Source organism: Bombina bombina, chromosome 6, assembly GCF_027579735.1.
Source record: "Bombina bombina isolate aBomBom1 chromosome 6, aBomBom1.pri, whole genome shotgun sequence".
Lineage (NCBI taxonomy): Eukaryota > Metazoa > Chordata > Amphibia > Anura > Bombinatoridae > Bombina > Bombina bombina.
Window position 1 is genome coordinate 676,734,179 of NC_069504.1, and position 16,885 is coordinate 676,751,063.

Sequence of the window (16,885 nt, forward strand, 5' to 3'; positions counted from 1 at the left end):
TATTTCTCGTGAAATGCTTGTGCAATACCGCCCCCTGCACATTCACGGGCCAATCGGCGACTAGAAGGGGGTGTCAATCAACCTGATTGTATCCGATCGGGGCTGATTGTTGTCCGCCACCCCAGAGGTGGTGGACGAGTTAAGGAACAGCGGTCTTATGACCACTGCTTCTTAATTTTCGCTTCAGGCGGACCCAAAGTGATGAGGGTCGGAATCAGCATTCATCTGCTTTATATATAGACCCCTAAGTGCTATTGTATAGTATTTTTATCATACATTTGTAGATTATGCAAATCTACTGTATTTACTGTCCTTGAATGATAGTTTTAAGAACGCACATGACTCACGGCAATTATAGTACAAGGTCACATACACCTGTATCTGCTCACTGCTTATGTTCCTGGGGGCTTGCTCTGAAGGTCAGTGAGGTGTAAGATGATGAATATTCATGTACAATACTCCGAGTGACAATGAGCAGCAGGCATAATAACAAGTTATAGTATTTAATATAGTATAATAATTTTAAAGAATATTTTTGTAAACAGTAGTATAATAGAAAAAATATCCCATTTGTATTTGAAATCAACTACTGTGAAATCCAAATATCACTAATATCTCTTTAATCTTTTTTATCTTAGTCTAATTAGACTTTCAGTAATTTGAAAATCCAATAATAGGATTTTTTATAATTGTTTTTATAATTGTTGGGTTTTTTGTAACCATTGAGCAGAGAGTTTGCATTGCTGGATCTAGTCACTATATATCTGGTTATAGATATACAGAACATTATTGTAGCTAACAGATCATATTTTAAGTGGTAAGAGTTTGAGCAGGAAGCATGATTGCTCAAGAGAATAATACACGTTTAAGTTAACTTGCAGAATAAGCAATTTTTCGCCTGTGATAAATTGTTTATAAGGGTGTAGCCAACTGAAAATATTTAATAAACTGGGATTAATGGAGGCGACGGAGACACATATATAGTATGTTCATTTCATTCCAACTTGTCATCTGTTACAAAACCATGTAATATAAAGGCATATAAGGAATCAAAACATGTTTCTATTTGCTAGCTAGTCTGTAAATTAAATACCAATATATAATGAAAAATGGATGTGACACACAGCAAAATTACAGCTCTTTTTGTTGGCATTGGGGAGGTTAAATGAAAATGTCAAGTGATTCTCTGCCCTTTAGCCTGTAAGCCTATCTGTCATAGTATGGCTATGCACCTGAAATACATTGTGCATATCATTGATATTTACTAGAACAGGTTGTACTCCAATTATCTTCATAATTGTCTTTGATTTTGCTTCACCGCTGATTCACTTGATGTTAAACGAAGTACCTATTTAATTGAATCGCTGCAGTGTTTTATACAAAGCCTTGGAATTCTCCTGCATAAGAAACCAACAATGAACTGGATATCTCCTAAACCCACATTGATTTTATTGGTTCATTTATTTATTCTAGAAAAGAGAGTATTCACGTGTTATAATATAGCAAGCTCTGAATCGTATCTGTGTATTGATGGGATGTTTAACGTACACAGGGACATTAATGAGGTGTCAGATGCTTTACTTGAAACGCCATAAAACGTCTTTATGGCATCTGATAAGGAACATGTGCAGAACATAATGAATCACTGGTTTTCTCCTGTCACATTTTTTACTTATTTCCCTCTCATTCTTCACTATATAGACACAAGGGACCTTAGGCCCATCAAGAAACATTTACAAATGAAACTTAGTAACAACAATTATAAGGAGAGATATTTTATTATAAAGACCACATTTTGTGAGTTTAAAGGGCTTGAAGTAAAATAATTAATGGGAGATGAAACTAGCGCCTACTCTAAGCCCCTTGCTCGGGGGAGGGGTGTACCTAGTGACCACCAATAAAGTCAAGTGAGAAAGGGGACCCCCCAAGCGCCTACCTAACCGGAGGCAAAGGGGGAAAGCAAAATGGGAAAGCACTGTAAGTTTACTACAGTTGAAATTTAATAACAGTTTAAAAACATACAATATATATCATGGATCCATGAGATAAAATAACAGATAAAAACAGTTCAAATTATACAAACAATGTGTAAAATGTCGACAACAAATAATCAGCAACAGATATTCAACGGTCCTAGACTGAGATTGCACGGGACTGGGTAATGGGTGTTAAACCATATAAAATCAAATAACTAGTGTCCAAAAGTGTTCAATAGTGCGAAAAATCCAAAATTCAAAATCCAGAATGTTAAAAATAAAAATAAAAATATATAAATATAAAAATCCAGAGTCAATGTGATGAAAACAAGTGTGTCTTTAAAAATAGTGAGTTGTAATTCTGTGGCGAACAAGACAAAAAAATGAAAAGAAAAAATATGCAGTGTAGGCAAAGTGAAAAAATATCAAATAGTAAAAATAGTCACCCAAACCTAAATGGATATTCCTTGTAGTGATCCCACAGTGTAGATAATCCTTGAGGGTGGGAGAGGAGGAGAAGTAGTGTCCACAGGAGTGAAAAAACGTACTAAAAGACTGAACCAGTTTGGCCCAAAAAACGATATCCACCTAAAATACAAAGACAAATATGGTGCAGGTAACTTCACACAATTGTACATAAAAGGGAATAGGCTTACCAATACTCAGTCAACACGTTTCGGCCCCTGTCAGGCCTTTATCAAGAGTCTTGATAAAGGCCTGACAGGGGCCGAAACGCGTTGACTGAGTATTGGTAAGCCTATTCCCTTTTATGTACAATTGTGTGAAGTTACCTGCACCATATTTGTCTTTGTATTTTAGGTGGATATCGTTTTTTGGGCCAAACTGGTTCAGTCTTTTAGTACGTTTTTTCACTCCTGTGGACACTACTTCTCCTCCTCTCCCACCCTCAAGGATTATCTACACTGTGGGATCACTACAAGGAATATCCATTTAGGTTTGGGTGACTATTTTTACTATTTGATATTTTTTCACTTTGCCTACACTGCATATTTTTTCTTTTCATTTTTTTGTCTTGTTCGCCACAGAATTACAACTCACTATTTTTAAAGACACACTTGTTTTGATCACATTGACTCTGGATTTTTATATTTATATATTTTTATTTTTATTTTTAACATTCTGGATTTTGAATTTTGGATTTTTCGCACTATTGAACACTTTTGGACACTAGTTATTTGATTTTATATGGTTTAACACCCATTACCCAGTCCCGTGCAATCTCAGTCTAGGACCGTTGAATATCTGTTGCTGATTATTTGTTGTCAACATTTTACACATTGTTTGTATAATTTGAACTGTTTTTATCTGTTATTTTATCTCATGGATCCATGATATATATTGTATGTTTTTAAACTGTTATTAAATTTCAACTGTAGTAAACTTACAGTGCTTTCCCATTTTGCTTTCCCCCTTTGCCTCCGGTTTGGAAGGCGCTTGGGGGGGTCCCCTTTCTCACTTGAAGTAAAATAAAGCTAACCCCCCCCCCCTGAAAAATACAAAGAAGGTTTGAGTTTTTCAAGTTGATTATGTTTTTATCACTGTATACTGTATATCAGAAAGGAATATGAAACACAATTTTTCTTTAATGATTCAGAGTTCAGTCGTCAGCCTTGGCCCTCATCAAACTACCAAAGGTTTTGCTTTGCACAGCTTAGAGACTTTCCCCGCTTGTCACAAATGCTTCACCATTGTTCCTTAACAGGACTGTGTACTTATTAGTGTGTTCATAATTTCTAATCACACTATTTTTCAGCTTATACCGCATGATCTTATGTTCATCTGCTAATGTTCTGGGTTTCCTAGAATTAACATCTCAGTAATTACATTGTTTGTTTTTACTACATATATAATTTTTACTATTGTATAACTGTTTTTACTTTGTACTTGTTACCTATATGATATAGTAGTATCTTATGTGTTTTTATTTATTTTGGTTATATTTTAGTTTTTGCGAGTAGACATTTACAATAATATTGTTTACACGCATTCATTGTATAAATACATTTTTATTTCGATAATTTTATTTTACTCATCATTATTTAACATTTATATTTTTTTAATTTTAGACAGTTAGCTCCCCACCAGGAGCGCTTATCTTCCTTTGTTACCTGGCTAAGTGGATGCAACAGGTTGGTGTTAAACTATCTATCTCTACTTGTATGGCTTGACCAGTATTGCTAACTACTGTTGCACTATACATGTGCACTGAATTGGGACATCATTTTGGATCTCTTCTATAGTCTCTTTAGCATTGTTTCTCTCATCTCCTTTGCTGTGGCAAGGTATGGACATATATGAAAGAGCTTCTACACTGGTCAAGAGGTCACTGTGATGAATGTTACAGAGTCCATTTTGAGTTGTTTTTTTTCCGTTCATCTAAAGGGACATTCTAGTGTACACTTACAATCTCGTTTCAACAAAAGAACATTTTATTTTTAAACAAATTCCCTTTTTTGCTTAACTTTAACTTCAAATGGGCTTTATTTGTACAGTATACTCCCAATCACCCCATTCTACTTCAGATGAGAATATGTTCAGTGATTGCCGCATATACATATTTTAGTGCTTCTCATTTGCAACCTAATCTGGAGTGGGATAGAAGCACCCATATGACCATACCACTTACTCTATTGCCAGAACATTGTGTTTTTCCCAGTGCTTTTGTTTTAGCAGGTGTTATATGATATACATTGCAAAAACGGCTCAAGGAGCTTGCTCTCCTTTCTTGTAATGGAATTTGCCTTATTTGTTATCTAAATCATTTACATTTTACCAGCTACAACACACACTTATAGTGAAACTGTAGCAACCTGACTGTCTGGCATTAGGATATAAAGGGGCAAGCTCATGTTGCATTGTCTATTAAACCTTATTTGATGCTACAGTGACCTAGAAGTGCTTATTGACTGTAGGGATGGGCAAATGTGCTGAAAGTGTAATTCGTTTGGAAGAAGGCATAGTCCTGTGGACATTCATTTTGGACAATCAAATGTTGAAAAGAATGAAACTCAATTAAAATTTGGTTTTTGAATGTTACTTTTGTTTTTAAATGTTTAGAATTAGATCGAATATCCACATTAGAAATTTAGAATGTAACATTCAATTTAACAAATACTATTCAGAAGTTCAGTAGTTCATGTGGTAGGGAATTTAGTACATTGATACATAATAGATACAAATATATCAATTCAAATGTTTGTAGTTTGATTGTTGTATAACTCAAATATTAAATTTAAAGAGAGCATTAGAAACACTATTACAAATATATAGATAGAACATTTTCAAATTTGAATATTGCATAATTTGAATTGAATTATTAGAAAAATTTGAATTGAATATTACATTTAAAGAAAGCATTAGAAATACCATTAAATTAAACAAATATTAGAATGTTGTACAAACATTCAAAATTCGAAACTAATGAACAAATGTGTTAAAATTGTATTATTAGAATTTTGCAAAACATTCAGACATGTCAGGTTAAAAATCATAAATTTGTACAAATGTAAGCATCAGCCCCTGTAGCTAAACCAGTGTACATTTTGTGACATCCGATATTATTATTATTATTATTATTATTATTATTATTATTATTTTTATTTTTTTTATCAAAATGAAGCAGTTTGCAAAAACAGTCTTTGTTGATTTGTATTAAAGTTTCACAGGAATTTCCTTAAAATCTGTGCCAAGTAAATTTTAATTTGCTTATGATTTAGTTAGGATCTACAAACATGGGGGCATATTTATCAAGCTCCGATTGGAGCTTGATGCGCCGTGTTTCTGGCGAGCCTGCAGGCTCACCAGAAACAGCAGTTATGAAGCAGCGGTCACAAAGTCCGCTGCTCCATAACCTGTCCGCCTGCTCAGAGCAGGCGGAAAGACATCGCTGAAAATCAACCCGATCGAGTACGATCGGGGTTGATTGACACCCCCTGCTAGCGGCCTATTGGCCGTGAGTATGCAGGGGGCGGCGTTGCACCAGCAGCTCTTGTGAGCTGCTGGTGCAATGCTGAATACGGCGAGCGTATTGCTCGCCGTATTAAGCGAGGTCTGGCGGACCTGATCCGCAGTGTCGGATCAGGTCCGCCAGACCTTAATAACTAGAGGCCATGCAGTTTAATGTATTACTATTCAGTCTGTAACAAACTAGCTTTTTAGGTATAATTTAAAATGAGTTCCTTATAGTGACCAATAGAGGGTAAACTGATGAAAGGGTATGTTGATAAACAAAAATGCAACTTACTTTGTGGTTTTAATTCATGAAGAGGTTTTTTCTCTATAAAAAAAAAGAGAGACAGAGAGAAAAAAGATAGAAGAGAAACAAAAGCAAACTTAATATTAATTTATATACCCATCTGTGTATGCTGGAATGTTATGTAAAATGCTCATATACTTTCATGTCAAAATTGGTGTGTACAAATAAATTTGCACTAGGGATCAGTATATCATTAAAACTTTTGTGCCAATGTAAAAGTGGCATTTATAAGAACAAAGTGAACAGATGGTCTATAAACAAATGATCTAGTAGGCTATTTGGAATACACATGAACTCATGAAAGTGCATCTTTATAGTACACATAGTGATCATGATTGCTTTACTGTTAAAATGATGCACTTAAACTGCTGTGTTGGATTCCAAAAATTTGAAATGCCAAGTCAGTTATTTCAGTGCTATAAGAAGTTCACCAGCCTTAAAGGGACACTGCACCCTAATCATAACCCTATGTAAATATAACTTAGGTCCATCCCTAGGTTGACTTTAACCCCTTAATGACCGGACCATTTTTCAATTTTCTTACCCTTAATGACAATGGCTATTTTTACATTTCTGCAGTGTTTGTGTTTAGCTGTAATTTTCCTCTTACACATTTACTGTACCCACACATATTATATACCGTTTTTCTCGCCATTAAATGGACTTTATTAATATACCATTATTTTCATCATGTCTTATAATTTACTAAAAAAAAAAAATGAGGAAAAAATGGAAAAAAACACACTTTTTCTAACTTTGACCCCCAAAATATGTTACACATCTACAATCACCAAAAAACACCCATGCTAAATAGTTTCTAAATTTTGTCCTGAGTTTAGAAAGACCCAATGTTTACATGTTCTTTGCTTTTTTTTGCAATTTATGGGGCAATAACTACAAGTAGCACTTTGCTATTTCCAAACCACTTTTTTTCAAAATGAGCGCTAGTTACATTGGAACCCTGATATCTGTCAGGAATATCTGAATATCCCTTGACATGTATATATATTTTTTGTTAGAAGACATCCCAAAGTATTGATCTAGGCCCATTTTGGTATATTTCATGCCACCATTTCCCCGCCAAATGCGATAAAAAAAAAAAAATTCACTTTTTCACAAAATGTGTCACGAACTTTAGGTTTCCCACTGAAATTATTTACAAACAGCTTCTGCAATTATGGCACAAATGGTTGTAAATGCTTCTCTGGGATCCCCTTTTTTCAGAAATAGCAGACTTATATGGCTTTGGGGTTGCTTTTTGGTAATTAGAAGGCCGCTAAATGCACGTGTTTTATGCCCAGGAGTGAAGGGGTTAATTAGGGAGCTTGTAGGGAGCTTGTAGGGTTAATTTTAGCTTTAGTGTAGTGTAGTAGACAACCCCAAGTATTGATCTAGGCCCATTTTGGTATATTTTATGCCACCATTTCACCGCCAAATGCGAGCAAATAAAAAAAAAAAACTTTACATTTTTCACAATTTTAGGTTTCTCACTGAAATTATTTACAAACAGCTTGTGCTATTATGGCAGACATTGTTGTAAAAGCTTCTCTGGGATCCCCTTTGTTCAGAAATAGCAGACTTATATGGCTTTGGCGTTGCTTTTTGGTAATTAGAAGGCCGCTAAATGCTGCTGCGCACCACACATTAATTATGCCCAGCAGTGAAGGGGTTAAATTAGGTAGCTTGTAGGGAGCTTGCAGGGTTAATTTTAGAGATCAGCCTCCCACCTGACACATCCCACCCCCTGATCCCTCCCAAACAGCTCTCTTCCCTCCCCCACCCCACAATTGTTCCCGCCATCTTAAGTACTGGCAGAAATTCTGCCAGTACTAAATAAAAGAGTTTTTTTTTTTTTTTTTTTTAAATAAAAATAATAAAATATTTTAGCTGTGATGGACCCCTGCCTTAGCCCCAACCTCCCTGATCCCCCCTCCAGCTCTCTAACCCTCTCCCCTACCTAATTACCGCCATCTTGGGTACTGGCAGCTGTCTGCCAGTACCCAGTTTGGCCCCAAAAATACCCCAAAAAGTATTTTTATTTTATTTTTAACTTAAAAACTATTTCTGTAGTGTAGCAGACCCCCACAATACCCCCACCCCCTCCCCCTCCCAGATCCTTTTATATTTAAAAAAAATTTTTTACCTTTTAATCCCTTTCTGCCTTCATTCATTGGTGTCAGTGTGGCTAATGCGCGCGCGTGCACGCGCACACGCACGTGCATGCGCGCCCCGTGCACGCGCTCATGCACATTCACGTGCACACTCACCTCTCGTGCACGTGCACGCATCATGCACGCGCGCCCGCACCCTCACACCGGCGGACACTGGCACCATCGCTACCGGTGCAGAGAGGGCCACAGAGTGGCTCTCTCTGCATCGGAGGCTTGTAAAGTGGTATTGCAGGATGCCTCCATATCGAGGCATCACTGCAATACCCTCAGAGCTGCTGGAAGTGGTTGTGATCACTTCCAGCACTCTGTTAGACAACTGACGTACCAGGTACGTCCATTGTCATTAACTGTTAGTTTTTGCATGACGTACCTGGTACGTCAGTTGTCATTAAGGGGTTAAAGGGACACTGAACTGAAAATTTGTTCTTTTGTGATTCAGATAGAGCATGCAATGTTAAGCAACTTTCTAATTTACTCCTATTATCAAATTTTCTTCATTCTCTTTGTATCTTTATTTGAAAATGATACATTTGTCCACCAATAAACAAGTGCTGTCCAGCCTTTTGAACAAAAATAGCTTTGATGTCTTCTTTTCAAATAAAGATAGCAAGAGAACAAAGAAAAATTGATAATAGGAGTACATTAGAAAGTTTCTTAAAATTGCATGCTTCATTCGAATCACAAAAGAACACATGTGGGTTCGGTGTCCCTTTAAAGTCAACCTAGGGATGTACCTAAGTTATATTTACATAGGGTTAGGATTAGGGTTTATCTAATCAATATTTATAGTAGTATTAGGGTCAATGATAATGTTAGGGCTACAGTTAAAACAAGGATTAACCTATTCCTAACTATAACCCTAATGCAGTGTTTCCCAAACCCAGTCCTCATGACCCTTACTCAGGCCAGATTTTCATTATATCTTAACTAGAGCACAGGTGAAATAATCAGCTGATGGATAGTTAAGAAATAATGAATATCTGGTCTGAGTAAGGGTCCTGAGGACTGGGTTTGGGAAACACTGCCCTAATGCTTACTAATACTAATACTAATTTTACCAATGTTTCAGGATAGTTATTCAAAGCATTTCACATTTGCTGAAATTCCACAACAAATCAAACACAACGGGGTATTTGTATCAATGTGCGAGTGGACATGATATGAAATAGCGTATCATGTCCGCTGCACATCGATACACATCGATAAATGCAGACAGCATACGCTGTCGTCATTTATCATTGCACCAGCAGTTCTTGTGAACTGCTGGTGCAATGCCGCCCCCTGCAGATTCGCAGCCAATCGGCTTCTAGCAGGGGGTGTCAATCAACCTGGTCGTATTCAATCGGGTTGATTTCTGTCCGCCGCCTCAGAGCAGGTGGATAAGTTATGGAGCAGCGGTCTATAGAAAAACAAGGGAGGGCTCCATAGGGAGCTTGATAAATATGCCCCAATATGTAAACAGGACATCCTAATTATTACAGTTCTTTTCCCCCAGCCAGTCAACTTTATGTTGTCTTAAATGGACAGTCTACTTGAAAAATGTTATTGTTTAAAAAGATAGATAATCCCTTTATTACCCATTCCACAGTTTTGCATAACTAACACTGTTACATTAATTCAATTTTACCTCTGTGATTACCTTGTATCTAAGCTTCCCCTGAGGTTGCTCTTGAAGGTGGTGCTCTGTAATATAAGGCAGTTCTCTATATGTGTGTGTGTATGCCTATATGCATTTGTATTTATGGGTTAAAATGTGTTTATTTGCCTGTAAATACATATATACACATATAAATATATAAATAGCTATGTACACACATATAAATAAATATATATATACAACTTTTAATCTCACTGCTACAAACAGCTGAACACTGGCTCTATGAGCCTTGGCTCTGTGTGCCCTGTGCTTCTAAGTGGCCTGTGTATGCAAGTGGTGAGGTATGCATCTCTCCTGTTTCCTTTATCTGCCTGGTTATATTTCCACGTCCCTTTAATCTGTTTGTCATACACTGGTATGCATCTCTTCTGCTTCCTTTATCTGCCTGGTTATCCTTTCATGTCCCTTTAATCTGTTTGTAATACACTGGTATGCATCTCTCCTGCTTTCATTATTTATGACTTTTCTTTAAATTTGTTATCAGTTCCTTTGTACAATATCTGTGTGCTTCCCCAGCCATATGTCTTCCCCCCCCCCAATCTAATTTGCAAGTGTGTGTAACTCCAGTCTCCTAACTAGTCTATTTATACGCAGCTGCCTTGAATTAAATAATTCTAACTCAAATCTCACTGCTAAATACAGCTGAGCCTTGGCTATGTGTGCCATGTGCTTCTAAGTGGCCTGTGTTTACAAGTGGCAAGTTAAGAACTGAAGTTGGAAACTACAGACCCCACTAACAGGTAAAACTTACTAACAATACACCAGCACAATGCTCTCCATGTCTTTTATGCTATTTCTGTCTGCCCATCTCCTAAAACTCACTGCACTTCCCTGTAGCAACAATAACCCCCACACTATCCACATCTCTCCCTCCCTTCTCTCATCCCCTATGCAGTCCGCTCATGAACTACTCTGTCTCCTTAGAAATACTTCGCCATCTAACTCTCCTGTGTCTAATTATACCCGCTAATACAAGTCTCACGCTCACCTTCTGTCACTCACACTCCTACTACTGCTAGCTGCTGGTGGCATCTTTTCTAACCCTGGCCCTGCAGCAATCACCACACTTTTACACTCTCACTCAGTTCCCCACTGCAAAAACTCTAGGTCACACAATCCTAACAATCTCATCTCATTAACCCACAGTGCTTATCCCCTCTCTTTTCTTGTGCAGTTTGTAATGCACGCTCTGTCTGTAACAGACTTACAACTGTTCACAACCTTTTTGTTTCTAACACCTTCAATCTTGTAGCAATTACTGAAACATGGTTATCATCTTCTGACACTGCTTTTATTGCTGCTCTCAAGCACAGTGGTCTACACTTTAGCCTTACACCTAGGCCAGGTGAGAGACATTGTGGTGGTGTTGGTATCATACTCTCCCCCCCCTGCTCTTATCAGTACCTGCTTCCTTATCCATCTCTCTCCTTTTCCTCCTTTGAAGTTCACTGCATCTGCCTGTTCTCCCCCCTCTCTCTCAGGGTGGAAGTTATCTATCTCCCCGCTGGGCCAACCTCCCAATTCCTTGATAACTTTGCTGCCTGGCTTTCTCACTTTCTCTCTACAAATACACCTGCTCTAATCCTGGGGACTTTAACATCTCCATTGGTAACCCATCTGCACCTGCTGCCTCTAAGCTTCTCTCACTCACAAACTCCTTTGGCCTCTCACAATCCATCCTATTCCCTACTCACCGTGACGGACAATTTATTAATCTGGTATTATCCTACCTTTGCTCTCTCTCTGACGTCATCTGCCGCCCATTTCCCATCTCAGACCTCCATCTGCTCACCTTTAATTTTAATATAAAGGCTAAACCTACTTCTCCCCTTCGCCCCTGCACCTGTAGAAATCTGCACACTGTGGATCCTTTTCAACTTTCCAACCTTATTCAAAAATGCCTCCCCCACACTTCCACGATATCCTGCCCTGCCCTTGCTACAACTCACTATAAAAATACTCTCTCCTATGCACTTTACACTTTTGCTCCTCCCCAAATACGCAAAACCCCATGTCGTCAGCTCCAACCCTGGCACTCTAAGCAAACATGTTACCTGCAAAATTCTCCCATGTTGCTGAATGTGCCTTGAGGAAATCCCGCTCTGAACCAGATTTCCTCCACTATAAGTTCATTCTTTATTCTTACTCCTCTGCCCATCACTTAGCCAAGCAAACCTACTTCTCTTTTCTTATATCTACTCACTCCTCAAACTCTAAACGTCTCTTCTCCATTTTCAACTCTCTCCTCTACCCACCTGCACCACCCCGTTCATCTGCCTTTAGTGCTTAAGACCTGGCAGACTACATTTTCAACAAAACACTTACCATCCAAAGTAATATCCCAATACAAGACTGCAACCTTCCATCTCTGCCCCCGGCCACCCCCTCCACCACTCTCAGGGCCTAACCCACTTCTTGTCCACCAACTCATTGCTTGACCCCTTGCAATCTGGCTTCTGTCCCTAACACTCAACTGAGACTGCCCTCACCAAGGTTACTAACAATCTTCTTTCTGCTAAAATCAATACTCAATACTTATCAAACTTGACCTGTCTGCTGCCTTTGACACTGTTGACCATCCCCTTCTCCTACGGACTTTCAGCTCCCTTGGGCTTTCTGACACTGCCCTTCCTGGATCCACTCTTATCTCTCTAATAGGTCCTTTTCTGTCTCCTTTGCTTGTGGTGACTCCTCTACATTGCATCTGACTATTGGAGTACCTCAAGGCTCTGTTCTGGGTCCTCTACTCTTCTCTATTTATACTTCCTCACTGGATAAACTTATCAGTAGCTATGTCTTCAACTATCACCTCTATGCTGATGATACTCAGATCTACCTATCCACCCCTGCACTCTCTCCTTCTGTCCTTTCTCACATCAGTGTCTGCTTATCTGGCATTTCTTCTTGGATGGCCTCTCACCACCTAAAAATCAACATGTCCGAGACTGAGCTCCTTCTAATCCCCCCCTCTAACTCTTCTAAGGGGGGGAGAGAGAGAGCTCAAAAGAGAGGGCGGAGAGAGAGAGCTCAAAAGAGAGGGGGGAGAGAGAGAGCTCAAAAGAGATGGGGAGAGAGAGAGCTCAAAAGAGAGGGGGAGAGAGAGCGCAAAAGAGAGGGGGGGAGAGAGATAGCACAAAAGAGAGGGGGAGAGAGAGAGAGCGCAAAAGAGAGGGGGGAGAGAGAGAGCTCAAAAGAGAGGGGGGGAGAGAGAGAGCTCAAAAGAGAGGGGGAGAGAGAAAGCTCAAAAGAGAGGGGGAGAGAGAGAGCAAAATAGAGGGGGGAGAGAGAGAGCGAAAGAGAGGGGGGAGGGAGAGAGCGCAAGCGGTGGGACCGCTGTACTGAAAAAATGGTCCGTGTGAACGGGCTTTAGGACTAGTATATATATATATATATATATATATATATATATATATATATATATTTAGATATGTTTATGTGTGTATCTCTATATTAATGCCCATTTGTAGCCTTTTTTTTCTAACACCTGAGACCTCATATCTTTGAGCACTTACAAGTTTTTTATTTTGCAAAATTTGATTAGACAGTGTTATTATGGATATTTTGTATATCTATATGAAGTATATTAGACTCTGGCAGTCTCTATTGTGTTAAACATTATTATTATTTTCCAAGAGTGGCGCTTATTTTCATAGATAGTTTTTTATAGTTATCATGAATGTAACTGTACTTTAAATGTAATTTTGATGAATTTTGTGCAACTTTTTTCACTCGCATAGCAGTTAACCAGAGCTCTGAAGTAGCGCTAGTCCGACGCTCATTAAATTAAATTGTGTTCAAGCGAATGCGTTTTCTTTAAACTTGTAATATGCACACTACTTCTGACGAGCGCAAAGAGCTGTGATAAACCCCTTATTGCTCATGCGCAACAGTTTTCATGCCACTCATAATCTAGCCCTGTGTTTGAAAGCAGCTTTTCCCATCTCATTTCATGACAAGGGCTATGATCAATTTCATACAATATTGTGTAATTTTAAAACTCTAAAACAATTTCAAACTTAAATAAACTTATTGTTGAACACATTTTAGCTGTGTATTCATGTTTCCATAGTTTAGAGGTGTTTGTGCTATATTATTTTTAACATTCTGTTGAACAAGGAAATTACTTTTAAAAAATGCACAACTAGTCATGCCATGCCTTTATGAAGTGGACAAAAAGGTTATTGAATTAGAAAAATCTACTTTAAAAGTGTTATATTGATATATTTCAATATCACCATCACATTTTGTCAGTGCAAAATATTTATGAAGCTACTGTGAAAGTCCAGTGGGAAAACTCACAGTAAACATGGTTTTAATGGTTTTCAGTGGAGTAAAAGACCTTGGGATTTGAAAACATAACAAAAAGCAAGGTGAGACACTTTGCATTGCTCTTTTTATAGCTAAGAAAAGGGTCCCAATATGTTGTTTGCATTTTATAAATCCTGCATTTGAATGAATATTATTATTATGAGTTTGTTTGTGCATGAATGTAAATAAGATACTTTGAGTCTTGCAGAGTTACATGATGACTAACTGCTCATCTTCTACCACATCATTGAAATTATTATCAATTTAATGGCGTAAAATGATCACTTTAGTAATGGCATAACAATTCTTCCATTCTTCCAAGTTTTAACATCCAACCTAAATTTCATAAAATCATAAACCACAATCCCATTGTTCAAAATAATAAGTTAATCATTGTATAGGTAATGTGTATCTCTTTTGAAATAACAATATTTCCCTAATCCCTAAACTGCACCAATTTCTACATAGGAACTAACTAAAGTATTTTCATTTTTTGTCAAGCTTTAGTTGTAATGTTTTAATAGTATTATGAAATGTGCTAAATTACACAGAATTTTTTTGTAGCACATAGCATTTTTGTTTTACCATACTTTGATAGTTTGTGTTACACTGCAATAGTGGCTCCATCTCAGACGGGTGTGTTACCTGCAACTCCTTGATTGTTGATTCATCATTTAGTCACCCTCGCACAATGCAACTCTGAAGCATAGACTTAAGTGTACATCAGATATGGTGGACTACATTATCAAGTGTCCGTGTAGGTAAAACAGAGCCCCCCCTCAAGGAGAGGATAACGAATCATCGCTCCACTACAGAGAGGAAAGTGAGCATCATGTTGTGCTACACTTTTTACGATCAAGACACACAGTGGTGAAACTAAGGTGTATGCCCATTGATAGAAAATTGTGAGACCACCTAGAGGAGATGATGCAAAGAAATTACTCCTGCAGAGGGAGGTACAATGAATAAGCTTGGAACATTGAATCCTAAAGGCTTGAATGAGCAGGCATCGCTGTCCTGCTTTCTATCTGAAAGTTAGGGAATCCGGAAACTGGGGGTAACCTGTAGTTATCCTTGACTGCATGACTGATAATTCATATAATGGAAGTAGTTATAATATTACACTGCGGCAGTATTAGGTATTTAATGTGTTTGTTTTACCTGCTTTAGTCGTGAAGTACAATCCTATATTCTGTAATGTAAATAGTATTTTGAATGAGTGTGTGTTAGTGATTTCACTCACCGGAAGTGACGTTGGGGCCTTCTATAGGGATGATATAGTGTGTTACCATGGCAACAGATCGAGTTTGATTATAAGTGATTGAGTATACTTTGAGGGTTAGAACTGATGTGGTTCACCTAGTTAGGTATAGTGTAAAAAGTTTTAGATATGATCGCTGCCACTTAACCTGTCTCGGCCACCTTTTAGGTGGCAGATTGAAATCATCCTGATCCTATACGCTCGGGTTGATTGACAGCCCCTGCTAGCGACCATTAGGCCACAAGTGAGCAGGAGGCAGCATTGCGCAAGCATTTCACTAGAAATGCTTGTGCAATGATAAATGCCAACAGCTTAAATGGACCCTTATTCTGAACAAAAAAGTAACAGCCGACAGCTCACACAAACATGAGCGCAGGATTGCAATAAGATATACTGTATGTATGTATTTTTATGCATATCTGTATGTATATGTGTATATATGTCTGTATATATGTATATCTGTATTTATATGTGTATATATGTGTGTGTATACATGCATACACATAAGTATACATATGTATAGAAATACATCCATATACTGTATATTTATATACATACATATATTTATACATGTGTTCCTAAGGATCCCTATGTAAAGCTCTTATAACATTTGCAATTTTTTTTTTAATAATTTTTATTACATAGTATTATTATGAGTGTAACTATACTTTTAAATGTATTTTTTATGTGTTTAGTGACACTTTTTTGACTTAAGTAACAGCTAACGAGAGCTCTGAAGTCACAATAATCATTCAAGTGTAAATCGCGATTGCGCTCAAAAGTTCTCATTTACTTTCAACTTGTAAAATGGGCAGACTTTAACTTGCGTGCAAACGTCCACAAAAACCCAATATAGCTCATTAACTAACGATAGCGTGCTATTTGTAATCTAGCACTAACAGTTTATTTTCAAATAAAAATAAAAAGGATCAAGTAATATATACAGTATATTTCATTTTTTTTTGTTACTGCCTACTTATATAATTATAAGTGTTGTATGCAAAGGTTGATGGAACACTAAGTAAAGCTCAATACTAGTCAAATAGGTTATTCATTTGTACTTTTATAGTACTATTTCACAACACACATATGGACAAGTGAATTATTCCAAACTTCAATTTATGGTCCATTACAAAAAAACTATTTTAATTTTGTGAGACTGCTCATGTGCACCCTCAGTACAAATTTGTGCTGGCTCAAGGGCTTTGCTGACTCATAAATATGCAACTGTTACAA

The 16,885-nt window shown here is 37.5% G+C and overlaps 1 protein-coding gene across 1 annotated transcript in view; it reads right to left on the reverse strand.

The window, feature by feature from the left end:
• Positions 1-16,885, reverse strand: part of UNC5D (unc-5 netrin receptor D) — a 683,183-nt gene that overhangs the window by 303,852 nt on the left and 362,446 nt on the right. Inside the window, exon 8 of the mRNA XM_053719375.1 lies at positions 6,241-6,273. Within this exon, the coding sequence (XP_053575350.1) occupies positions 6,241-6,273 (33 nt within the window). The remainder of the gene's footprint in view (positions 1-6,240; positions 6,274-16,885) is intronic.